At 43.5% G+C, this 23,470-nt stretch overlaps 1 protein-coding gene across 6 annotated transcripts; it reads left to right on the forward strand.

Annotated features, from left to right (window-relative positions):
• The first annotated feature begins 3,889 nt into the window (after nucleotides 1-3,889).
• ZNF121 (zinc finger protein 121) lies at nucleotides 3,890-21,078 on the forward strand. 6 transcript variants are annotated; one of them, XM_012436110.3, is made up of 5 exons: nucleotides 3,907-3,974; nucleotides 4,277-4,359; nucleotides 17,493-17,573; nucleotides 18,361-18,439; nucleotides 19,415-21,078. In XM_012436110.3, exons 4-5 carry the CDS (start codon nucleotides 18,437-18,439, stop codon nucleotides 20,582-20,584), a joined length of 1,173 nt encoding a protein of 390 aa, XP_012291533.1. In that variant the 5' UTR covers nucleotides 3,907-3,974; nucleotides 4,277-4,359; nucleotides 17,493-17,573; nucleotides 18,361-18,436; the 3' UTR covers nucleotides 20,585-21,078. The 6 variants fall into 6 exon arrangements, with proteins under 6 accessions (XP_012291530.1, XP_012291533.1, XP_012291535.1 ...); XM_012436107.3 differs by lacking the exon at nucleotides 4,277-4,359 and having other exon boundaries at nucleotides 3,890-3,974; XM_012436112.3 differs by lacking the exon at nucleotides 4,277-4,359 and having other exon boundaries at nucleotides 3,923-4,023.
• The last annotated feature ends 2,392 nt before the right edge of the window (nucleotides 21,079-23,470 follow it).

Raw genomic sequence — 23,470 nt, forward strand, 5'->3', positions numbered from 1 at the left:
GCTTTGTATTCTCTGAAATTATGTCCAGTATCTGCTAGCCATTGATAAGATAACTCCAGGGGCTAAGAAAACGCCATCCCCCTGCTGTCCTTCAGAGCTTTTTTTTTTTTTTTGGACACGGAGTTTTGCTCGTTACCCAGGCTGGAGTGCAATGGCGTGATCTCGGCTCACCACAACCTCCGCCTCCTGGGTTCAGGCAATTCTCCTGCCTCAGCCTCCTGAGTAGCTGGGATTACAGGCACGCGCCACCATGCCCAGCTCATTTTTTGTATTTTTAGTAGAGATGGGGTTTCACCATGTTGACCAGGATGGTCTCGATCTCTTGACCTCGTGATCCACCCGCCTCGGCCTCCTAAAGTGCTGGGATTACAGGCGTGAGCCACCGCGCCTGGCCCCTTGTTTTGTTTTTGATACGGGGTCTGGCTCTGTCACCCAGGCTGGAGTGCACAGGCACAATCTCGGCTCACTGAAGCCTCTGTTTCCCAGATTTAAGCAATTCTCCTGCCTCAGCCTCTCAAGTAGCTGGGATTATGGCACTTGCCGTCACACCCGGCTAATTTTTGTATTTTTAGTAGAGACGGAGTTTCACCAGACTTGTCCTTCAGAGCTTTTAAACTGGAAGATACGCTGCCAGGCTGCTGATCATCATCACTTAAGCCCCCTCTTTCATTCCCCTTCTCCTCTGGGGGTCTATCTTCCTTTCCACCCTTTCTGAACAGTGACCCTCTAGTAGAAGCCTGTGGACACTCTTGCTGTTTGCTACCTCCCACCACTGCTAACCTGTCAAAGCACATCCCAATTAAAGCTTGTGTGCTACTGCCGCCTTGTGGTCACATCTTTTTCCTTACTCAGCCAATAAATCACTTGAACACCCTACATACGGGTATGGTTTCATTTTTCATTTAGATCCCTAGTTCATTTGGAGTTTATTCTTGTATATGCTGTGACATATAGATTTAATTTCATCTTTTCTCAGATGGTTAACCAGCTGTCTTAGACTTTCCATCACGAATGGGATTTTTTGCCCCATCGATCTGAAACACCACTTTTTTTTTTTTTTTTTTTTTTTTTTAAGACAGAGGTTTGCTCTTGTTGCCCAGGCTGGAGTGTGCAATGGTGTGATCTCGGCTCACTGCAACCTCTGCCTCCCGGGTTCGAGCGATTCTCCTTCTTCGGCCTCCTGAGTAGCTGGGATTACAGCCACCTGCTACCATGCTTGTCTAAATTTTTTTGTATTTTAGTAGAGAGGGGGTTTCACCATATTGGCCAGGCTGGTTTCAAACTCCTGACCTCAAGTGATCCTCCCACCTCAGCCTCCCAAAGTGTTAGGTTTACTGGCATGAGCCACCGCACCTTGCAACCTACCACATTTATGAACCAAATTTCTACATGTTCTTGGGTCGATTTTTAGACATTTTATTAGTCTGTTTCTGCTTCATGTGCTAGTACCACATAGTTTTAATTATAGAGGCTTTATAGTAGGTTTTATTTTTATTATTAAAATAATTTTTTTGGAGGGATGGAGTCTCGCTCCATCGCCCAGGCTGGAGTACACTGGTGCTATCTTAGCTCACTGCTAACTCTGCCTCCCAGGTTCAAGTGAGTCTCCTGCCTCAGCCTCCTGAGTAGGGGGGATTAGCCCTGTCAACACACCTGGCTGATTTTTGGATTTTTAGTAGAGACAAGGTTTCACCATGTTAGTTAGGCTGGTCTCGAACTCCTTACCTCATGATCTGCCTGCCTTGGCCTCCCAAAGTGCTGGGATTACAGGGGTGAGCCACCGTGCCAGGCCTCAAATAATTTGCCTTGTGTGAAAACTGTCAATAGTATGTTTTAGTATCTGTTGCTCATCATTGCTTTTGTTTTGTTTTCTTGGTTATTATTAGATGTTTATTCTTCCACATAAACTTTAGTATCAATGTACCTAACTCAAGAAAAAACTTTTATTGGGTTTATGTTACATTTCTGAATAAACTTGGGGAGAATGTCTGGTGTCAGTACTATTTTACAACATAGGAAATGTGGTCCAGGCCTATGTGGTAATATCAGAAAAAATAACAATAGAAATACAAATTTTTGACTGAGAGTGGTGGCTCATGCCTGTAATCCCAGCACTTTGGGAGGCTGAGGCAAGCCGATCACAAGTTCAGGAGTTTGACTCCAGCCTGGCCAATATGGTAAAACCTCATCTTTACTAAAAATACAAAAATTAGCCAGGTGTGGTGGCACGGGCCTGTAATCCCGCTACTCGGGAGGCTGAGGCAGAAAAATCACTTGTACCCGGGAGGCAGAGGTTGCAGTGTGCCGAGATCACACCACTGCACTGCACTCCAGCCTGGGTGACACAGCCAGACTCTGTCTCAAAAACAAACAGACAAACACAAAAACAAATACAGATGTTTTAGAATTTCTTTTTCTTTTTCTTTTTTTTGTTTTTTGTTTTTTTTTTGTTTTTTGAGACGGAGTTTCGATCTTGTTACCCAGGCTGGAGTGCAATGGCGCGATCTTGGCTCACCGCAACCTCCGCCTCCTGGGTTCAGGCAATTCTCCTGCCTCAGCCTCCTGAGTAGCTGGGATTATAGGCACGCACCACCATGCCCAGCTAATTTTTTTGTATTTTTTTAGTAGAGACGGGGTTTCACCATGTTGACCGGGATGGTCTCAATCTCTTGACCTCGTGATCCACCCACCTCGGCCTCCCAAAGTGCTGGGATTACAGGCTTGAGCCACCGCGCCCAGCCTATTTTTCTTTTATAGAGATGAGGTCTTGCTGAGTTGCCCAGGCTGGTCTCAAACTCCTGGCCTCAAATGATCCTTCCACCCTGACCTCCCAAAGTGCTGAGATTACAGGAATGAGCCACCGTGCTCAGCCATAAATACATTAGATGAAGACAAAAAAAAATAAAGATTTATAGAAAATATTATTATATTGAAAATGTGGCCTGGCGCATTGGCTCATGCCTATAATCCTAGCACTTTGGAAGGCTGAGGCAGGTAGATCTTTGAGGTCAGGAGTTCGAGATCAGCCTGGCCAACACGGTGAAATACTTCTCCAATAACAAAAATACAAAAATTAGCCAAGTGTGGTGGCATGAACCTGTAATCCCAGCTACTCGGGAGGCTGAGGCAGGAGAATCGCTTGAAACCGGGAGGCATAGGTAGCAGTGAGCTGAGATCGCGCTACTGGAGTGTGACAGAGTGAGATCTTAAAAAAAAAAAGAATGAAAGAAAGGAAACGCAATAGAATTAGCAGGTTCTAAAAAATAAACAATGAAGAAAAAAGGGCCTACAGAAAACCTGACTGGAAGAGATAGACCACGCCATTTACTAGCAGGTTTCTCAATACAGAAAAATCAAGGAAAGACTCCAGGAACATGTGTGTCACACACACATATACGTATACACATACACACAAATTTTTTTTAATGGAGACAGGGTCTTGCTATTTTGCCCAGGCTGGTCTCGAACTCTTGGACTCAAGCTAGATACCTGCCTTAGCCTCCCAAAGTGCTGGAATTACAGGCGTAAGTCACTGCACCAGCCCGGGAAAGGTTTTGGAGGGGCATTCCCTTGGGTGCGTCCCGTCCTCCGTCCGGCCCTTCCAGAGCCTCGGTACACCTGAACCGCGGGCTAGGCCGGGTCCCACCTCTAAACCGTCCCCGAGTACGCGCCCCAATTCTCGCCCACAGTTCCATCCAGAGGCCCGGTTCTAACCTCACCTTTTTCTCTGGACCTGTTTCTGCATTCCCCGTCCCTGAGCCAACCAAGGGCCTGTCCGCACCCACCCGGGAAGAAACTAGAACTTCTGTGTTCGACCAGGTCCTACGTGGCTGAAATTCCAGCCCAGGAGCCCCGCCCTGCCTAAAGCACGAAGCGGAAGTGACGTCAGCGCGCCACCGCCATCTTTTTCGGTGCTGGCTCCGCATGGTCAGTGCCATTTCGCCTTTATCGTGGTGAAGTGCGTGTTGGCCGTGGTGAGTTCCGCCTGCTTGGGGGTCCCGGAGATAGCAGAGGGGCGGTAAGGTAAGGTTTGGGCGTGATCGCCCAGGCGCCTCTCGGATCCGGCCCGTTTCACTCGCGTCTCCAGGGGCTGTCGGTCCTCCCGGCGCGGCCAGTTCCGAGAGGCCGCACGCTCCGTCGGTCTCGGTCAGGAGCCGGGTCGGGAAGTGTGTTTGTCCCGCCTCCGCAGGGTGTTTTCTGGAATGCTTTCATCCGCTGTGCTCCCGTCTTCAAAAGCCTAGAAAGCAGCCTTTGTGATTTTTTTTCTTTCCGAAAGGAAAAGGATTTCTGTCGTTCCAGTCAGGTTGGCTTCGGCCCTGCGTCCTCTCGCGCCTACTTGGGGATTCCGGCTTGTTCCTGGTGAGCACCGGCTGAAAATTGGTTTCAAGAGGGCTCTGACTTTCATTTATTTGCTAAAAAATGTCTCTTCTGAGAACCTGGGATTGTCTTAATGTCGTTTACTTATTTTTTGACACATTACATTCAGATGGAAAAAAGTTGTTTAGGGTGTGCCTGTTTCTGTATGTAAATATGAACACGTGTAGACTGTAAGCCCCTAGTTTGTTTTTTTTTTTTTTAAGTCGGATTCCGCCTCTGTCGTCCAGGGTGGAGTGCAAGGTTGCTATCGGCTCACTGCAACCCCCGCCTCCCGGGTTCAAGCGATTCTCCTGCCTCAGCCTCCCGAGTAGCTGGGATTACAGGCATGCAAATGCAACACCACGCCCTAATTTTTTGTATTTTTGGTAGAGACGGAGCTTCTCCATGTTGGTCAGGCCGGTCTCCCAACACTCGACCACAGGAGATCCTCCCGCCTCTGCCTCCCAGAGTGCTGGGATTACAGGCGTGAGCTACTGCCCGCGGCCACCTTTAGTTTTTTGTTTTTATTTTCTTGTACTTTATTTTTTTTCCAGTTGTTACTAGCCACAAGCCTTTCTGCTAAAGAAAGGCAGGCCGGGCGCACTGGCTCACGCCTGTGATCCAAGCACTTTGGAAGGCCGAGGCGGGTGGATCACCTGAGGTCAGGAGTTTGAGACCAGCTTGGCCAATATGGTGAAACCCTGTCTCTACTAAAAATACAAAAATTAGCCGGGTGTGGTGGAGGGCCCCTGTAATCCCAGCTACTCCAGAGGCTGAGGCAGGAGAATCTCTTGAACCTGGAAGGTGGAGTTTTCAGTGAGCTAAGATCCTTCCACTGCATTCCGATTTGGGTGACAAGAGTGAAACTCCGTCTCAAAAAAAAAAAAAAGGCAATAATACTCAGCTGTTCTCTTCATCTGAAGTTCCTAGGTCTGTACTTCCCCCACAGAGCTTCAAAACAGGGACCTCCAGGAAGAAAGAGTGGAGTCTATTACACTAATGCTAGAATTATTTATTATTAGAATCAGAATATTATTCTAGTATCAGTATAATAAAACATCTAGTACCTATAGAATTTATTAACGGCATGTTTGAACTAACTGTAATTTTTACTTTTTTTCCCCAAAAAATTTGATCCTAAGGAAAACTTGAACATTTAACACACCCAGTCTAGTAGGTTTATTTATTTATTTATTTATTTATTTATTTGAGATGGAGTCTCACTTTGTCACTCAGGCTGGAGTGCAGTGGCACAATCTTGGCTCACTGAAAACTCTGCCTCCCGTGTTCAAGCAATTCACCTGCCTCAGCTTCCCAAGTAGCTGGGACTATAGGCGCTCGCCACCACACCTGGCTGATTGTTTGTTTGTTTGTATTTTTAGTAGCGACCGGGTTTCACCATATTGGCCAGGCTAGTCTGCAACTTCTGACCTTGTAATCCTCCTGTCTTGGCCTTCCAAAGTTCTGAAATTACAGGAGTGAGCCACTGTGCCCAGCCTCATTTGCTTTTTTTTTTATTTATTTTTTTATTTATTTATTTTTTTTTTTTTGAGACGGAGTTTCGCTCTTGATACCCAGGCTGGAGTGCAATGGCGCGATCTCGGCTCACCGCAACCTCCGCCTCCTGGGTTCAGGCAATTCTCCTGCCTCAGCCTCCTGAGTAGCTGGGATTACAGGCACGCGCCACCATGCCCAGCTAATTTTTTGTATTAGTAGAGACGGGGTTTCACTATGTTGACCAGGATGGTCTCGATCTCTTGACCTTGTGATCCACCCGCCTCGGCCTCCCAAAGTGCTGGGATTACAGGCTTGAGCCACCGCGCCCGGCCTTATTTTTTTTTTTTTAAGTAGCATTGTGCTTTTCTTTCTCCGCAGGTAAAGTACATCTTATGGTGAACAATTTGAGTGTAAATTGAGCATAAACCTAGAACAGTTATCATTGTCTGTTATATGGACTTTTGGAGAGTCACACTTACTCTCTTAGAAAGTCATGCAATCAGATATTTCTGATTAGATTCTCATGATGTGTTTGAGTATTCCTTTATTTCATGCGATTTCCTACAAACTTGTAATTGGGTCCAGAGGAGAAGCTGACAACCTGTGTTTGATAACGGCTGCGGTCAGGAGGTTGAGACCAGCCTGGCCAATATGGTAAAACTTTGTCTCTAGAAAAAATAGAAAAATGCTTTGGGAATCATAAAGTCTCAAATTACTCAGTTGAGCCTTAGTTACTTCATGCTCCATGATTAGTTGTTCATTCTCTGTCATGTGCTAGTGGCAAACCACAACCTGTTTCTCAAAAGAAAAACAGTTAATCTGCACAAGAGGGCATGGATTGACTCTGGAATACCAGAGGGCTGTAGTCTGTATCTTCTGTTGGTGCATGCCAGAGGCTTCCAATAAATAGCATGATATTTAACATGGACACATTGAGTATCATTGGGTCTCCTGGATCAGATGGACCATGCTTGGGAAGCCTGCACTGCAGCCTGAAATTGCTCTGGTGTACAGTTGAAACTAAAATCCCTACAGGCAAGTGTGTGGGGCGTAAAAGCACATGCAAATGTAAATGTTGCCTCCAAAATTCAGGAGGCCTACTGATGGTATTTCTATTGGTAGTTACATTTTTAGTTTTTTGAGAAACCTCCATAGTGGGTTTTTTTTCTTTCATTTTTGAGACAGAGTCTTGCAGGATCACTCAGGCTGGAGAGTAGTGGCATAATCAAGGCCCATTGCTCCTTATTAGTGGTTCATTGCTCCTTATTAGTGGTTCATTGCTCCTTATTAGTGGTAGGTGGTATTAGTTGCAGTGACTTGGAATGACATCTCGGAGGGGATGTCTTTACATGATCCAGACAAGGGAATATATTTACCCACAGACACGGTGGCCCCAGAATGTCCCACCTCTTATTTTACAATCCAAAAAAATTTTTTGATTCATAATAGATGTACATATTTTTAGAGTGCATGTGATAATCTGATACATTCATATAATCAAATCAGAGTGAGATATCCATCACCTTAAATGTTTATCTTGTCTTAAAGAACATCAAGTTATTCTGTTAGCTGTTTTAAAATGTACAGTAGATGAGTGTTAACTGTAGTCAACCTACTGACGTATTGAACACCAGTTCCTATTTCTTCTAACTGTATGTTTTACCCATCAATCAACTTCTCTCTTTTTTTGGGGGATGGAGTCTCCCAGGCTGGAATGCAACCTCTACCACCTGGGTTCAAGCAAGAACATCCAGCTAATTTTTGTATTTTTCCTAGAGAGGAGGGTTTCACCATTTTGGCCAGACTGGTCTCGAACTCCTGACCTCAAGTGATCTGCATGCCTCGACCTCCCAAAGTGTTGGGATTACAGACGTGAGCCACTGCGCCTGACTGGTATGTGTGTGCAGATAGGTCTTGCTGTGTTCCCCAGGCTGTTCTCGAACTCGTGGGCTTAGTGATCCTCCCACGGAAGCCTCACGTTTTGGGGTTACAGGCGTGAGCCACCGCACCTGCATATTGTTCTCTGTAGTGGCTGTACTAATTTACATTCCCACCAACTGCGTAGAAGGATTTCCGTTTTTTTTTTTTTTTTGAGACAGAGTTTCACTCTTGTTACCCAGGCTGGAGTGCAATGGCGCGATCTCGGCTCACTACAACCTCTACCTCCTGGGTTCAGGCAATTCTCCTGCCTCAGCTTCCTGAGTAGCTGGGATAACAGGCGCGCGCCACCATACCCAGCTAATTTTTTATATTTTTAGTAGAGACAGGGTTTCACCATGTTGACCAGGATGGTCTCGATCTCTTGACCTCGTGATCCACCCGCCTCGGCCTCCGAAAGTGCTGGGATTACAGGCGTGAGCCACCGCGCCCAGCAAGGATTTTCTTTTCACCACATTCTCATCAGCATTTGTGATTCCCTGTCTTTTATAAAAGCCACTCTAAGGCCGGGCGTGGTGGCTCATGCCTGTAATCCAAGCACTTTGGAGGCCAAGGCGGGTGGATCACCTGAGGTCGGGAGTTCATGACCAGCCTGACCAACAACATAGTGAAACCCCGTCTTGAAAAAAATAAAAGTAAATTTTTAAAAAAGCCACTCTAAATGAGATGAGATGATACCTCATTGCGATTATGTGATATTTGTATTTCTCTGATGATTAATGATGTTGAGCACTTTTTTTTCATGTACCTGTTGGCCTTTTGTATGTCTTTGTTTTTTTGTTGAGACAGAGTTTCGCTCTTGTTGCCCAGGCTGGAGTGCAATGGCGCAGTCTTGGCTCACTGCAACCTCCGCCTCCCAAGTTCAAGTGATTCTCCTGCCTCTGCCTTATGAGTAGCTGAGATTACAGGCATGTGCCACCACGTCTGGCTAATTTTGTATTTTTAGTAGAGGCTGAGTTTCTCTATGTTGGTCAGACCGGTCTCCAACTCCCAACCTCAGGTGATCCACCTGCTTCGGCCTCCCAAAGTGCTGGGATTACAGGCGTGAGCCACCGCGACCGGCATATGTCTTTTTCTTTTTTGAAACATCTATTCTGACCCTTTGCCGATTTTTTTTGCTATCAAGTTGTTTGAGTTCCTTATATATTCTGATTATCAATCCTGTGTCAGGTGGATAGTTTGTAAATATTTTCCCCCATACTGTAGAGTGACTGCACTTCGTTGATTTTTTTTTTTTTTTTTGCTGTGGAGAAGCTTTTTAGCTTGATGTGATCTCTTGTGTTTATTTTTGCTCTTGTTGTCTATGCTGTTGAGGTCTTAACCCAAGAAATCTTTACCCAGACCAATGTCCTGGATTGTTTCCCAGCGTCTTCCTCTAAGTAGTTTTATAGTTTCAAGTGTTAGACGTGAGTCTTTAATCTGTTTTGACTTTATTTTTGTATATGCTGAGAGGTGGCATCTAGTTTCATTCTGCATATGGTTATTCAGTTTTCCCAGCACCATTTATTGAAAAGACTGTTGTTTTCCCATTGTATCCTTTTGATGCCTTTGTTGAAAATGAGCTGTCTGTGAATGTGTAGCTTTATATTTATGTTCTGTGTTCTCTTCCATTCATCTATGTGTTTGTGTTTATGTCGGTACCCTCCTGATCTGGTTATGATAGATTTGTAGTCTGTTTTGAAGTCAGGCAGTGTGATGCTTTCAGCTTTGTTCTTTTTGGTCAGTATTTCTTTGGCTGTTTGAGGTCTTTTGTGGTTGCATGTAAATTTTAGAGGTTTTTTTTTTAGATAGAGTCTCGCTCTGTCACTCAGGCTGGATGGAGTGCAGTGGCATGTTTTCGCCTCACTGCAAGCTCCACCTCCTGGGTTCAAGCGATTCTCCTGCCTCAGCCTCCCAAATAGCTGGGACTACAGGCGCCCACCACCACGCCAGGCTAATTTTTGTATTTTTGGTAGAGACAGGGTTTCACCATGTCGGCCAGGCTGGTCTCAAACTCCTGACCTTGTGATCCGCCTGCCTCAGCCTCCCAAAGTGCTGGGATTACAGGCCTGAGCCGCCTTGCCCAGCCAAGGGTTGCTCTTAATTGTAAATTGCTTTGGGTATTGTCATTTTTAACAATATTCTTCTAAACCATGAGCATGGAATATCTTCTAGTTTTTTTTTTTTCTGTATCCTCTGCAGTTTGTTTCATCAGTGTTTTATGGTTTTCCTTTATAGCTCCTTCACACTTTTGGTTACTTTTTATTTTATCTTTTTCAGGTGGGGTCTTACTTTTTTGCCCAAGTTTGAGTACAGTGGTGCAATCATAGTTCATGTGGCAGCTTTGAACTCTTGGGCCCAAGGGATCCTCCTGCCTCAGCCTCTTGAGCAGCTGGGACTACAGCTGTGTGCCATCATGCCTGATTAATTTTTTTCTTTCTTTCTTTTTTTTTTTTTTAAATAGAGAAGGGGCCTTGAAATGTTGCCCAGGCTGATCTTGAACTGCTGGGCTCAAGCAATCTTCCCACCTTAGCCTTTCAAAATTCTGGGATTACAGTCGTGAGTCATGATGTCTGGTGCTGGCATTTTATAGTCTTTGCAGCTATTATAAATGGGATTTCTTCTTTGATTTCTTTTTTCAGATTGTTCACTGTTGGCGTATATAAATGCTACTGATTTTTGTATTTTGATTTTGTGTCATGCACCTTTATTGAATTCGTTTATCGGTTCTAACAGGTTTTTGCTGGAGGCTTTAGGTTTTTCTCAATGTAAGATTATGTCAGCTGAGCGTGGTGGGTCATGCCTGTAATCCCAGCACTTTAAGAGGCCAAGGCAAGAGGATCACTTGAGATCGGGAGTGCAGGCCTCCTAAAGTTCCCCTGCCCCCAATCTCTAAAAAAAATTAGCATTGTCGCATGTGCCTGTGGTTCTGGCTACTTGGGAGGCTGAGGCAGGAGTATCAGTTGAGCCCAGGAATTCAAGGCTGCAGTGAGCTATGATAACAGCTACACTCTAGCATGGGCAACAGAGGGAGACCCTGTTTCTAAGGAGAAAAAGGTCATGTCATTGGTAGACAAGGGTAATTTGACTTCTTTATTATTTAGGATGCCCTTTACTTATCTTGCCTAATTGCTCTGGCCAGAACTTCTAATATTAGGTTGAATAAAAGTAAAAGTGGACATCCTTGTTCCGTTCAGGATCTCAGAGGAAAGACTTTCAGTTTTTCCCTGTTCAGTCTAATGTTGGGTGTGGGTTTGTCAATATATGGCCTTTATTATTTTGAGGTATATTCCTTCTATATGCAGTTTGTTGAGGACTTTTGTCAAAAAGATACTGAGTTTTATTGAATGACTTTTCAGCATCTATGGAAATCTCATATGGTTTTTGGTATGTCACATTTATTCATTTGCATATGTTGAACCATCTTTGTATTTCTCGGATGAATTTCACTTGATCGTGGTGAGTGATTTTCTTGATGTGTTGGATTTGGTTTGCTGGTGTTTTGATGAGAAGTTTGCAGGTGTGTTCATGAGCGATATTGGCCGGGAGTGGTGTTGTTGTGCTCGTGTCTGGTTTTCATATGATAGCGATGTTCACCCTGTAGATTAAGTCTGGAAATACTCTCTCCTCTTTAATCTTTTTTTAGGGACTTTGAGTAGTATTGGTATTCTTTCAATTTTTGGTAGAATTTAGCAGTGAAGCCATGAGGTCCTGGGCTTTTCTTTGATGGGAAACATTTTGTTATGGCTTCAATCTTGTTATTGGTATGTTGAGGTTTCCTGTTTCTTCATGGTTCAATCTTGGTAGGTCGTATTGCCCAAGAATTTGTCCATTTCTTCTAGGCTTTTCAATTTGTAGGCATATAGTTTTTCATAATAGTTTCTAATGATTCGTTGTATTTCTGTGGTTTCTGTCATGTTTTCTTTTTCATTTTTTAATTTTATTTGGGTCATTTTTTTTCTTTTAGTCTAGCCAAAGGTTGATTTTGTTAATTTTTTTTTTTTTTTTTTTTTTTTTTTTTTGAGACGGAGTTTCGCTCGTTACCCAGGCTGGAGTGCAATGGCGCGATCTCGGCTCACCGCAACCTCCGCCTCCTGGGTTCAGGCAATTCTCCTGCCTCAGCCTCCTGAGTAGCTGGGATTACAGGCACGCGCCACCATGCCCAGCTAATTTTTTGTATTAGTAGAGACGGGGTTTCACCATGTTGACCAGGATGGTCTCGATCTCTTGACCTCGTGATCCACCCGCCTCGGCCTCCCAAAGTGCTGGGATTACAGGCTTGAGCCACCGCGCCCGGCCGATTTTGTTAATTTTTTTCAAGTAATCAACTTTATGTTTTATTGATCTTCTGTATTTGTACATTTTTTTTTTTTTTTTTTTTTCCAGACGAAGTCTCCCTCTTGTCCCCCAGGGTGGAGTGTAGTGACGCGATCTCGGCTCACTGCAACCTCCGCCTCCTGGGTTCAAGCGATTCTCTTGCCTCAGCCTCCTGAGTCGTTGGGATTACAGGTGCCTGCCACCATGTCCGGCTAATTTTTTTATTTTTAGTAGAGATGGGGTTTTGTCATGTTGGCCAGGCTTATCTCGAACTCCTGATCTCAGGTGATCCACTCACCTTGGCCTCCCAAAGAGCTAGGATTACAAGCATGAGCCACAGCACCTGGCCAATATTTCTTTTTCATATTTGAAGGATAACTTTGCTGAATTCGATATTCTTAGATGTCAATTTTTTTTTTTCTTCCAGCACTTTGAAAATTCATCCCATAGCCAGGCAAGGTGACCCATGCCTGTAATTCCAGCACTTTGTGAGGTTGAGGTGAGTGGATTGCTTGAGCTCAGGAGTTTGAAACCAGCCTGGGCAACATGGTGAAACCCCATCTCTACAAAAAAATAGAAAGATTAGCCAGACATGGTGGTGCACATTTGTAGTACCAGTTACTTGTGTGGCTTATGTGGGAGTAGGGCTTGAGCCTGGGAGATCAAGGCTGCATTGAGCCATGATTATGCCACTGTACTCCAGCCTGGGCAACAGAGTCAGACCCTGTCTCACAAAAAAAGAAAGAAAGAAAATGTCATCCTACTCCCTCTGGTCTGTATGTTTTCCGTTGAGAAATCCTGTTGCCAGACCAGTTGGGGTCCTTTGTATGTTATTTACTTCTTTTCTGTTACTGCTTTTAGGGTCCTGTCTTTGTCCTTGACCTTTGAGAGTCTGATTATTGTATGCTTTGTAGTAGTCTTTTTTTTTTTTTCCTTTGTAGTAGTCTTACTTGAGTTGAATCTGTTTGGTGTCCTCTTACCTTCATGTACCTGGATATTTATAATTTTTCTCAGTTTTTGGAAACTTTTTTGTTATTTTTTGAATAAGCTTTCAAAGCTTACCCCTTGCACTTGCTCCATTTTCTCTTGAACACCAGTGATCCCTACGTTTGGTCTTTCAAGTAATTTTCTGTGTCTTGCAGACAAATTTAGTTCCTTTTCATTCTTCTCTGGCTTTATTTTCAGATAGCCTCTCTTCAAGCTCACTGATTATTCTGATCCATTTTGCTATTGAGAGACTACTGTGAACTTTCAAATTGAACATACGTGTTTCTCAGTTGTAAGATTTCTCTTTGTTGTTATTAATGTCTTCTAAACTTTTTTCTGATAAATTTCTGAAATGTTCTTCTGTGTTATCTTGGAGATCGCTGAATTTCCTTACAACTGGTATTTTGAATTCTTAGAGAGCCCACATATTGTCATTTCATTAGGTTCAGTCACTGATGCCTGTTTTTGTCCATTTGGGGAGGTTGTGGTTCCCCATATACTGTTGTTTCTTGTAGATGTACATCTGTGTCTGTGCATTGAAGGATTAGTTATTTATTACAGTCTTTGGGTATAATTGGGTATGTTTTCTTAGATTCTTTTTTTTTTTTTTGGAGACAGAGTTTCGCTTTTGTTACCCAGGCTGGAGTGCAATGGCGCGATCTCGGCTCACTGCAACCTCTGCCTCCTGGGTTCAGGCAATTCTCATGCCTCAGCCTCCTGAATAGCTGGGAGTACAGGCACGCGCCACCATGCCCAGCTCATTTTTTGTATTTTTAGTAGAGACGGGGTTTCACCATGTTGACCAGGATGGTCTCGATCTCTTGACCTCGTGATCCACCCGCTTCGGCCTCCCAAAGTGCCGGGATTACAGGCGTGAGCCACCGTGCCCAGCCCCCACTTAGATTCTTTATAATTTATTTTTGTTTTTATTTTTTTTTTGAGACAAGGTCTCTCTCTATCACCAGGATGGAGTGCAGGTAGTGGTGTGATCATGACTTAGTGCAGCCTTTAACTCCTAGGGCTCAAGCAGTCCTTCCACCTCAGCCTCCCTAGTAGGTAAGGTGCGTGCCACCACACCTGGCTACTTTTTGTACTTTTTAGTAGAGACGGGTTTGTATCGTGTTGCCCAGGTTGGTGTTGAACTTCTGAGCTCAAGTGATCTGTCTGTCTCAGCCTCCCAAAGTGATTTTCTTTCTTTAAAATTTCCCTAGGTCACTGCCTCCTTTTCAGCACTAAATGGAATCTTAAACTCACGTTTCCCTCTTCTCTAGCAAACAATCAAGAATACTGCCCAGGCCAGGTGCTGTGGCTCATGCCTGTAATCCTAGCATTTTGGGAGGCTGAGACAGGAGGATCACCTGAGGTCAGGAGTTCAAGACCAGCCTGGCCAACATGGAGAAACCCTGTCTCTACTAAAAAATACAAAAAAATTAGTTGGGCATGGTGACGGGTGCCTGTAGTCCTAGCTACTGGGGAGGCTAAGGCAGGAGAATCACTTGAACACGGTAGGCAGAGTTTGCAGGGAGCTGAGATCGCACCACTGGACTCCAATCTAGGAGACAGAGTGATAACACCGTTAAAAAAAAAAAAAAGAATACTGCCCATCCAGAATGGGGGAGTTCCAAAGGGCATATCCCAGCAATGGGGAAAGGCTGGCTGTGTGTTCATGCCCAGGGGCTTGTGTAGCATGCCCCTACAGCGTAGTCGTCCTGAACAGCCTGAACGGCTGCTCTGATTTACCTTCTCCTTTGGCCAGGTTATAAAACAGAGTTTCCAGGGCTGGGGATGGGAGTCTTGCCTCCTTTTTTTTTTTTTTTAAGTACCTGGTTGTCCTCAGGGTATTGTCCTTCAGGCACTTGTGATCTTTCTGTGGGTTGAGACAGGGAGGGACTGATCTTTTACCAGGGAACCCAGGGTGATGGAGAAGATGGTTGTCTACCTTGATCTCAACTTTTTCCAGTGTAGAAACTGAATCGGTGGAAATTTTCCACATTCTTGGTGTTGGACAGATTAAGGAGAAGGGTGTCGTTGATAAGGAAATTTGATTCTCTTAATATCTCTCTGGAGTTTTTTCACTTCTTTGTAGCCCCAGAAACTGCCTCATTTTTATATTTGAAATCAAGGATATTGCTGGTAATAATTTTCACGGTGTGTATTTGGTTTTGGTTTTCTGGAAGGGGAGTGAAACCAGCTTGCTTCTGTACTGCCATTTTGGAATCATAAATGCTGCACGTTTCTAATAAAGTTGTCTAAGGTATTTTCAGTTAGGGCACAGTGGTTCATTGCCTGTAATCCTAACACTGGGAGGCTGAAGTGGGAGGATTGCTTGAGGCCAGGTGTTTGAAATTAGCTTGGTCAACATAGTGAAACCTCATGTCTATAGAGGAAAAAAAAAATTATTAGCCAGGCGTGGTAGTATGTGCCTGCAGTCCCACATACTTGGGAGGCCGACACAGGAAGATTGCTTGAGGCCAGGAGTTTGAGGTTGCAGTGAACCTATGATCACACCACTGTAATCCAGCCTGGGTGGCAGAGTAAGACCCTGTCTCTAATTTTTCAAAATGTATTTTCTACTTCCTACTTACTGCATATGATCAGTATAGTGGTGTCAGCATAGTGTACCAGTGTGGTGTTTCATGGAACGTCATTATCTCTGGGAGGCCCAGAGACCCGGAAAACCGACACAGGCTGGGGGCAGTGCTGTGAAGATACATTGTTGGTCCTGCCAGGTAAAAGGTAACTGAGTCTTGGCTCTTTCAAATTGGTATGGGGGAAAGACATGAGCTGTGTCAGTACCTGTGACAGGAATACCAAGTGACAGGAATTATGTTGATGTGTTCTGGTAGACATTACATTTTGAAAGTTGGCTGTAATTGGAATGATCGCCTAAGTTCATGATTTGTGGATGATTTAGGTGTGGTAATTGAGTGAGAGGTCATGATTCTCCACTGGGATAACTCGAGTTTTTGGCTACATCAGACTTTTTTTTTTTTTTGAGACAAAATCTTACTCTGTCATCAGGCTGGATGGAGTGCAGTGATGCAGTCTTGGCTCACTGCTACCTCTGCCTCCTGGGTTCAAGCGATTCTTCTGCCTTGGCCTCCCGACTAGCTGGGACTACAGGCATGTGCCACCATGCCCAGCTAATTTTTATATTTTTAGTAGAGACTGGGTTTCACCATGTTGACCAGGATGGTCTTGATCTCTTGACCTTGTGATCCACCCGCCTCAGCCTCCCAAAGCGCTGGGATTACAGGCGTGAGCCACCGTGCCCGGCCCCTTCTTTCTTTTTTTTTGAGACAGTCTCACTCTGTTTCATTTCTAGGGATAGCACGATTAGTTAGCCACCACCACACATCTCTGTAGGTCAGGACATTCTGATTACTGATACATTTCCACTGTCCTTGATAGTTGATTTGGTGAGGCTGAAGTGCAGTAGCATGATCTCGGCTCATTGCAGCCGCAGCCTCCTGAGTAGTTAGGACTACAGGCACGTGCCGCCACGCCCGGCTAGTTTTTGTATCGTCTGAACCAGGGCGGGTGGCAGCAGAGGTTGCAGTGAGGTAAGATTGTGCCACTGCACTCCAGCCTATGACAGAGCAAAAATTTGTCTCAAAAAAAGAAAAAAAAAAAGAGAAAGATGTAATACTATAATATGAAAAAAGCTCCAAAAGACACAATATTCAAACTTCTGACAACACTGTCAAAAAAAATAATGATCTCAGCTGGGCGTGGTAGCTCATGCCTGTAATTCCAACACTTTGGGAAGCCAAGGTGGGTGGATCACCTGAGGTCAGGAGTTCAAGACCAGCCTGGCCAACATAGTGAAACCCCATCTCTACTAAAAAAACATTTAGCCAGGCATGATATCAGCTGCCTGAACTCCCAGCTGCTTGGGAGGCTGAGGTGGGAGAATCGCTTCGACCTGGGAGGTAGAAGTTACAGTGAGCTGAGATTGCACCATTGCCCTCCACCTGGGTAACAGAGTAAGACTGTGTCTTTGCACTTGCATTATTTCCTGTTTGAATAAAAGTTTTAATGGTTTTTATTTTATGTTTTTGGAGACATGGTCTCACTCTGTCTCATAGGCTGGAGTACAGTGGCGCAATCATGGCTCATTGCAGTTTCAACCTCCCCAGGCTCAGGTGATTTTTAAAATCATACAAAGAGCTGGGATTACAGGTCTTAGCCACTGTGCCCACTCTTTACTGGTTTTTAAACATGTATTTAAGCCTGAATGGTGGGTATTGGGTCAGAGATAACCAGTCTCCTCAGGGCACAAATATGAGATATATGAAATTTGAGCTCTTTTAAAATAGCTTCACTGCTCTCTTTAGGAATACAGTTATTTTTTCTTGGATAGATTTGTCATCTCTTGCATAAGCCTCTTCCATTGATGTATCTTTCCGTCTGCGCAGAACCTGTTCACACTCAGTCTGTGTCTTGACTGGAGGAGGAGGAGGAAAAGTTGAGCACATTGCCAATAGGAGTTCTCCAAGGTGAGTGTGAAGAACATTCCTAGTCAATGAGAAGTTCAGTGTGTTTGGAAGCAGAATGAAGACATTTAAAAGATGTACTTTGTCACAGAACATGGGGCCTTTGGACTTGGAAGTTTTAGGGAATCTTCAACTTTCCATATTCCTCTCTTTTTCATCTAACCCAGACTTTCATATGATTTTGCAGATGTTCTGCTTTTTTGTTATTGTTTATGATTTTAATGTGTGCTCTTTATCCAGATTGTTTCTGCTTTCCTTCTCTAATAATACTATTTCTGTTCACTATCTCATTTAATTTCTATAGAATAAATTGTTTTAAAAATTACTAATTGCCAGGCGTGGTGGCTCATACCCTCACACCTGTAATCCCAGCACTTTGGGAGGCTGAGGTGGGTGGATCACCTGAGGTCAGGAGTTCAAGGCCAGCCTGGCCAACATGGAGAAACTTTATTTCTACTAAAAATACAAAAATTCGTCAGGCGTGGTGGTGGGCACCTGTAATCCACGCTACTCGGAGGCAGAGGCTGCAGTGAGCCGAGGTCGCGCCACTACACTCCAGCCTGGGTGACAGAGTGAGACTCTGTATTACAAAAAAAAAAAAATTACTAAATTTAGACTCCCAAGTCCTTAATTGAGGTCCATATCAGTCATGGATAAACTGTTCAAATCTGTGCTTGTTTAATTTTTTTGAGTGTGCTGAATATGAAAAATATAAATGAGCTTTTTAATTTTTCCTTATTTAACCTACCATTTTGTTCTCAGACCCTTTTTTTTTTCTGTTTTACTTCAGAATGACAAGTTAAAACCAAAGCGTCAGCACTGCAACACCTGTTTTTTGGCTTAACGAAACATCCTACGGCATACAAATGGTAAGATTAAGATTTCTTATTTGTCACACTCAAAAAAGATTGGGAATTCCATTATAAAATATCGGCAAAAATTAGAGCTATTTGAGAGCAGTAGCATTTACCCGAGCAGGAGTTATGTCTCTAGAGCAAGGTTCCCCACTGGTACTGGTTAGGAACTGTTGGGAACTGGGCTGCACAACGGGAAGTGAGCGGTGAGTGAACAAAGCTTCATCTGTGTTTATAGCCATTACCCATCACTCGTATTACTGCCTGAGCTCATCCCGTCAGATCAGTCGTAGCATTAGATTCTCATAGCACAGACCTTATTGTGAACTGCCCATGCTAGGGTTCTAGATCGTGTGCTCCTTATGAGCCTTATGATCTGTCACTGTCTCCCATCACCTAGATAGGACTGTCTGGTTGCAGGAAAACAAGCTCAGGCCTCCTGCTGATTCTACATTATGGGGAATTGTATAATTATTTCATCATATATTATGTAATAATAATAGAAATAAAGTCACAGTAAATGTACTGTGCTTGAATCATGCTGAAACCATTCCTATCCTACCCCCATTCCACCCCTGTTTGTAGAACAATTTTCTTCTACGAAACTGGTCCCTGGTGCCAAAAAGGTTAGGGACCTCTGGTCTAGAGGGATACTCTAAACATAATGAATTTGGGAATACCCTAATCCTATCTTAAAACTTGGTGCTTCAGTATTCTCACAAATTATCACATATGTAGCTAGATAGCGAAATTATAAAAACAATTTCATGAAAATATACAGGAATTATTTCAAGGTTCTTAGAGCAAATGGCACAAGGTTCTTGCCAGCAGGTTTTCTTCATTCAACTTGTAAAAGCTCCATGGGGCAGCAAACCGTATGCATGTAATGAAAATGGCAAAAATTACAATAAAGTATCTGATTTCAGATGAGTAGAATTTATTGATAAGTCTGAAAAATCCTTTAATCATCATTCATCTCTTTACTAACAGGCTGAAATCTACAATGGAGGGGAACTCTGTGACTTTATGGAAAATGGAGAAATCTTTAGTGAACACTCATGCCTTAATGCACACGTGGAAACTGAAAATACAGGGGACACTTATGACTGTGACCAGTATGGAGAAAACTTTCCCATGTTCCACAACAGTGCCCCTACTGGAGAGACACTTTCTGTGTTGAATCAGTGTAGAAAAGCCTTCAGTCTGCCACCAAATGTTCACCAGAGAACGTGGATAGGAGACAAATCCTTTGAATACAGCGACTGTGAGGAAGCCTTTGTTGATCAGTCACATCTTCAGCCAAATAGGATAACTCACAGTGGAGAAAATCTCTATGAGCAGAAGCAATGTGGGAGAGCTTTTACTTACTCCACAAGCCATGCTGTGTCTGTTCAAATGCGTACTGTAGAAAAACCCTACGAATGTAAGGAATGTGGAAAATTCTTTAGGTATTCTTCATATCTTAATAGTCACATGCGAACCCATACTGGGGAGAAACCCTATGAATGTAAAGAATGTGGGAAATGCTTCACTGTTTCTTCACACCTAGTTGAACATGTAAGAATTCATACTGGAGAAAAACCCTATCAATGTAAGGAATGTGGAAGAGCCTTCGCTGGGCGCTCAGGCCTTACTAAACATGTACGAATACACACTGGAGAGAAGCCCTATGAATGTAACGAATGTGGGAAAGCCTACAATAGGTTTTATCTACTAACTGAACATTTTAAAACTCACACAGAGGAGAAGCCCTTTGAATGTAAGGTATGTGGAAAATCCTTTAGAAGCTCTTCATGCCTTAAGAATCACTTTAGAATTCACACTGGAATAAAACCCTATAAATGTAAGGACTGTGGGAAAGCATTCACTGTTTCCTCAAGCTTACATAATCATGTAAAAATCCATACCGGAGAGAAGCCCTTTGAATGTAAGGACTGTGGGAAAGCCTTTGCTACATCTTCGCAACTCATCGAACATATAAGAACTCACACTGGAGAGAAACCGTATATATGTAAGGAATGTGGGAAAACCTTTCGTGCTTCTTCACACCTACAGAAACACGTTAGAATTCACACTGGAGAGAAACCCTATATATGTAACGAATGTGGGAAGGCCTACAATAGATTTTATTTACTTACTAAACATTTAAAAACACACTGAAGAAGAAAACTCTGAATGTAAGGAATGTGGAAATCTTAGGAATTTCTTATACCATAATTACCACATTTGAATTCACACTGTTGAGAAATCTTATTGGTGCAAAGAATATGCAGAGGCCTTCAGTTATTCCCATTCACTTTGAAGACATGAAAAAATTCACACTCTGTGTCCCCCATAAATGAGAACCATTGGTTTTTTTTTTTTTTTTTTTTTTTTTTGAGACAGAGTTTTGCTCTTGTCACTGGAGTGCAATGGCATGATCTTGGCTCACTGTAATCTCTGCCTCCTGGGTTCCAGCAATTCTGCCTCGGCCTCCCGAGTAGCTAGGATTACAGGCACCTGCCACCGTGCCCAGCTAATTCTTGTATTTTTAGTAAAAACGGGGTTTCGCCATGTTGGTCAGGCTGATCTCCCTCAGATGATCCACCCACCTTGGCCTCCCAAAGAGCTGGGATTACAGGCGTGAGCCTGTATGCCCACCTTTTTTTTTTTTTTTTTAAGAGATGGGGTTTCTCCATATTGGTCAGGCTGGTCTTGAACTCCCGACCTCGGGTGATCCACCCACCTCAGCCCCCCAAAGTGCTGGGATTACAGGTGTGAGCCACCACGCCCGGCTTTTTTTTTTTTTTTTTTTAAATAATTGCTAATACACATTTTTATTTTTTTATTTTTTTTTTTTTTGAGACGGAGTTTCGCTCTTGTTACCCAGGCTGGAGTGCAATGGCACGATCTCGGCTCACCGCAACCTCCGCCTCCTGGGTTCAGGCAATTCTCCTGCCTCAGCCTCCTGAGTAGCTGGGATTACAGGCACATGCCACCATGCCCAGCTAATTTTTTGTATTTTTAGTAGAGACGGGGTTTCACCATGTTGACCAGGATGGTCTCGATCTCTTATCCACCCGCCTCGGCCTCCCAAAGTGCTGGGATTACAGGCTTGAGCCACCGCGCCTGGCAATACACATTCTTAAGCTATTGGATTGTAGTCACAAACATTTTGAGAATTCACCCTGGGACATACAATGTAGGAAATACCCTTATTATTTCCTTAGGTCTTTCTAAGTATATAAGATGTTGCAATGGAGAGAGATCCTATTGATACAAGATGCAGACATGCCCAGAAGATACTGCAGGTTTGGTTCCAGACCGTCGCAATAATATGAATCATACAAATGTTTTGGTTTCTCAGTGCATATAAGTTAGGTTTACATCATACGGTAGTCTCTTGTGTATAGTTGTGTTACGTCTAAGTAAAGTACCTTAGTTTAAGATACTTTAGTGCCAAAAATACTAATGATCATCTGAGACTTTGGCGACCTATAATCTTTTTGCTTGTGGTGGGTCTTGCCTCAGCGTTGATGGCTGTTGTCAGGGTGGCTGTGGCAGTTTCTTATTTAAAGACAGCAGTGAAGTTTGCTGCATTGATTGACTCTTCATTTCATGAAAAACTTGTTTGTACCCTGTGATGCTGTTTGATAACATTTAACACATAGTGGTACTTCTTTTGGAATTGGACTAATCCTCTCAAACTTCGCCACTGCTTGATCAGCTAAGTTTATGTAATATTCTAAGTCTGTTGTGGTTTCAGCAACATTCACAGCATCTTCACCAGGAGTAGATTTCATTTCAGGAAACCACTTTCTTTGCTCATCTGTGAAAGCAACCCCTCATCTAGTCAAGCTTTTTCATGAGATTGAAACAATTCTTTCACATCTTCAGGCCCCACTTCTAATTCTAGTTCTCTTTTTTCCATTACATCCATAGTTACTTTTTCTACTGAGGACTTGAACCCCTGAGAGTCACCTGTGAAAGTTGGAATTAACTTCTTCCAAACTCTGGTTAATGTTGGTTTTTATTTTTTTTAGAGACATAGTGTTGTGTTGCTCATGCTGGAGTACAAGTGGGTATTCACCAGCACAATGAGAGCACATTGTAGCCTTGAACTCCTGGCCTCAAGTGATCCTCCTGCCTATGCCTCCTGAGTAGCTGAGAGTACAGGCATACACAACCACACCTGCCTTAATGTTGATACTTTGACCTCCTTCCATGAATTACAGATGTTGTTAATGGCATCTAGAATGGTGAAGCCTTTCTGCAAGGTCTACAATTTGATTTGCCTAGATCCATCAGAAGAAGCAGTATTAGTGGCAGCTATAGCCTTATAAAATGTATTTCTTACATAGTAAGACTTGAAATTCAGAATTACTCCTTAATCCATGGGCTGCAGTTAGCAGGCATGAAAATGTTAATCTTGTTGATAGTTCCATAAGAGGTGTTGGTTACTAGGTGCATTATCAGTGGTAATTCGAAAGGAATCTCTGAACAGTATGTTTTACAGTAGGCTTAAAATATTCAGTATGCTGTAAATAGATGTAAATAGATACCACAGGGAGAGTAGGTGTAGCATGATTCTTACTGGCCCTTTGGGTTTTGGAATGGTGAATGAGCAGTAGCATTCATTTAAAGTCACCAACTGCATTGGCTCCTAACAAGAAAGCCAGCCCAGGCTGGGCACAGTGGCTTATACCTGTAATTCCAATGCTTTGGGAGGCTGAGGCTGGAGGATCACTTGAGGCCAAGAGTTGAAGACCAGCCAGCACAACAGAGTGTGACCCTGTCTCTACAAAGTAAAGTAAGAGTCAGCCTGTTCTTTGAAGCTTTGAAGTCAGATATTGACTTCTCTAGAGCTATGAAAGTCCTAGATGGCATTTTCTGAAGTAAGACTGTTTTGTCACTATTAAAACTCGAGTATTACTACGTCTACCTGTTATCTAGATCTTTGGGAAATGCTTGCTGCAGCTTCGACATCAGCAATTGCTGCTTCACTTTGTACTTTTATGTTATGGAAATGGCTTGTTAAACCTCATGAACTGATCTCTGCCAGCTTCC

This window comes from Aotus nancymaae, unplaced genomic scaffold (assembly GCF_030222135.1).
Source record: "Aotus nancymaae isolate 86718 unplaced genomic scaffold, 86718_ANA_hifiasm-v0.15.2.pri h1tg000028l, whole genome shotgun sequence".
NCBI classification, from domain to species: domain Eukaryota; kingdom Metazoa; phylum Chordata; class Mammalia; order Primates; family Aotidae; genus Aotus; species Aotus nancymaae.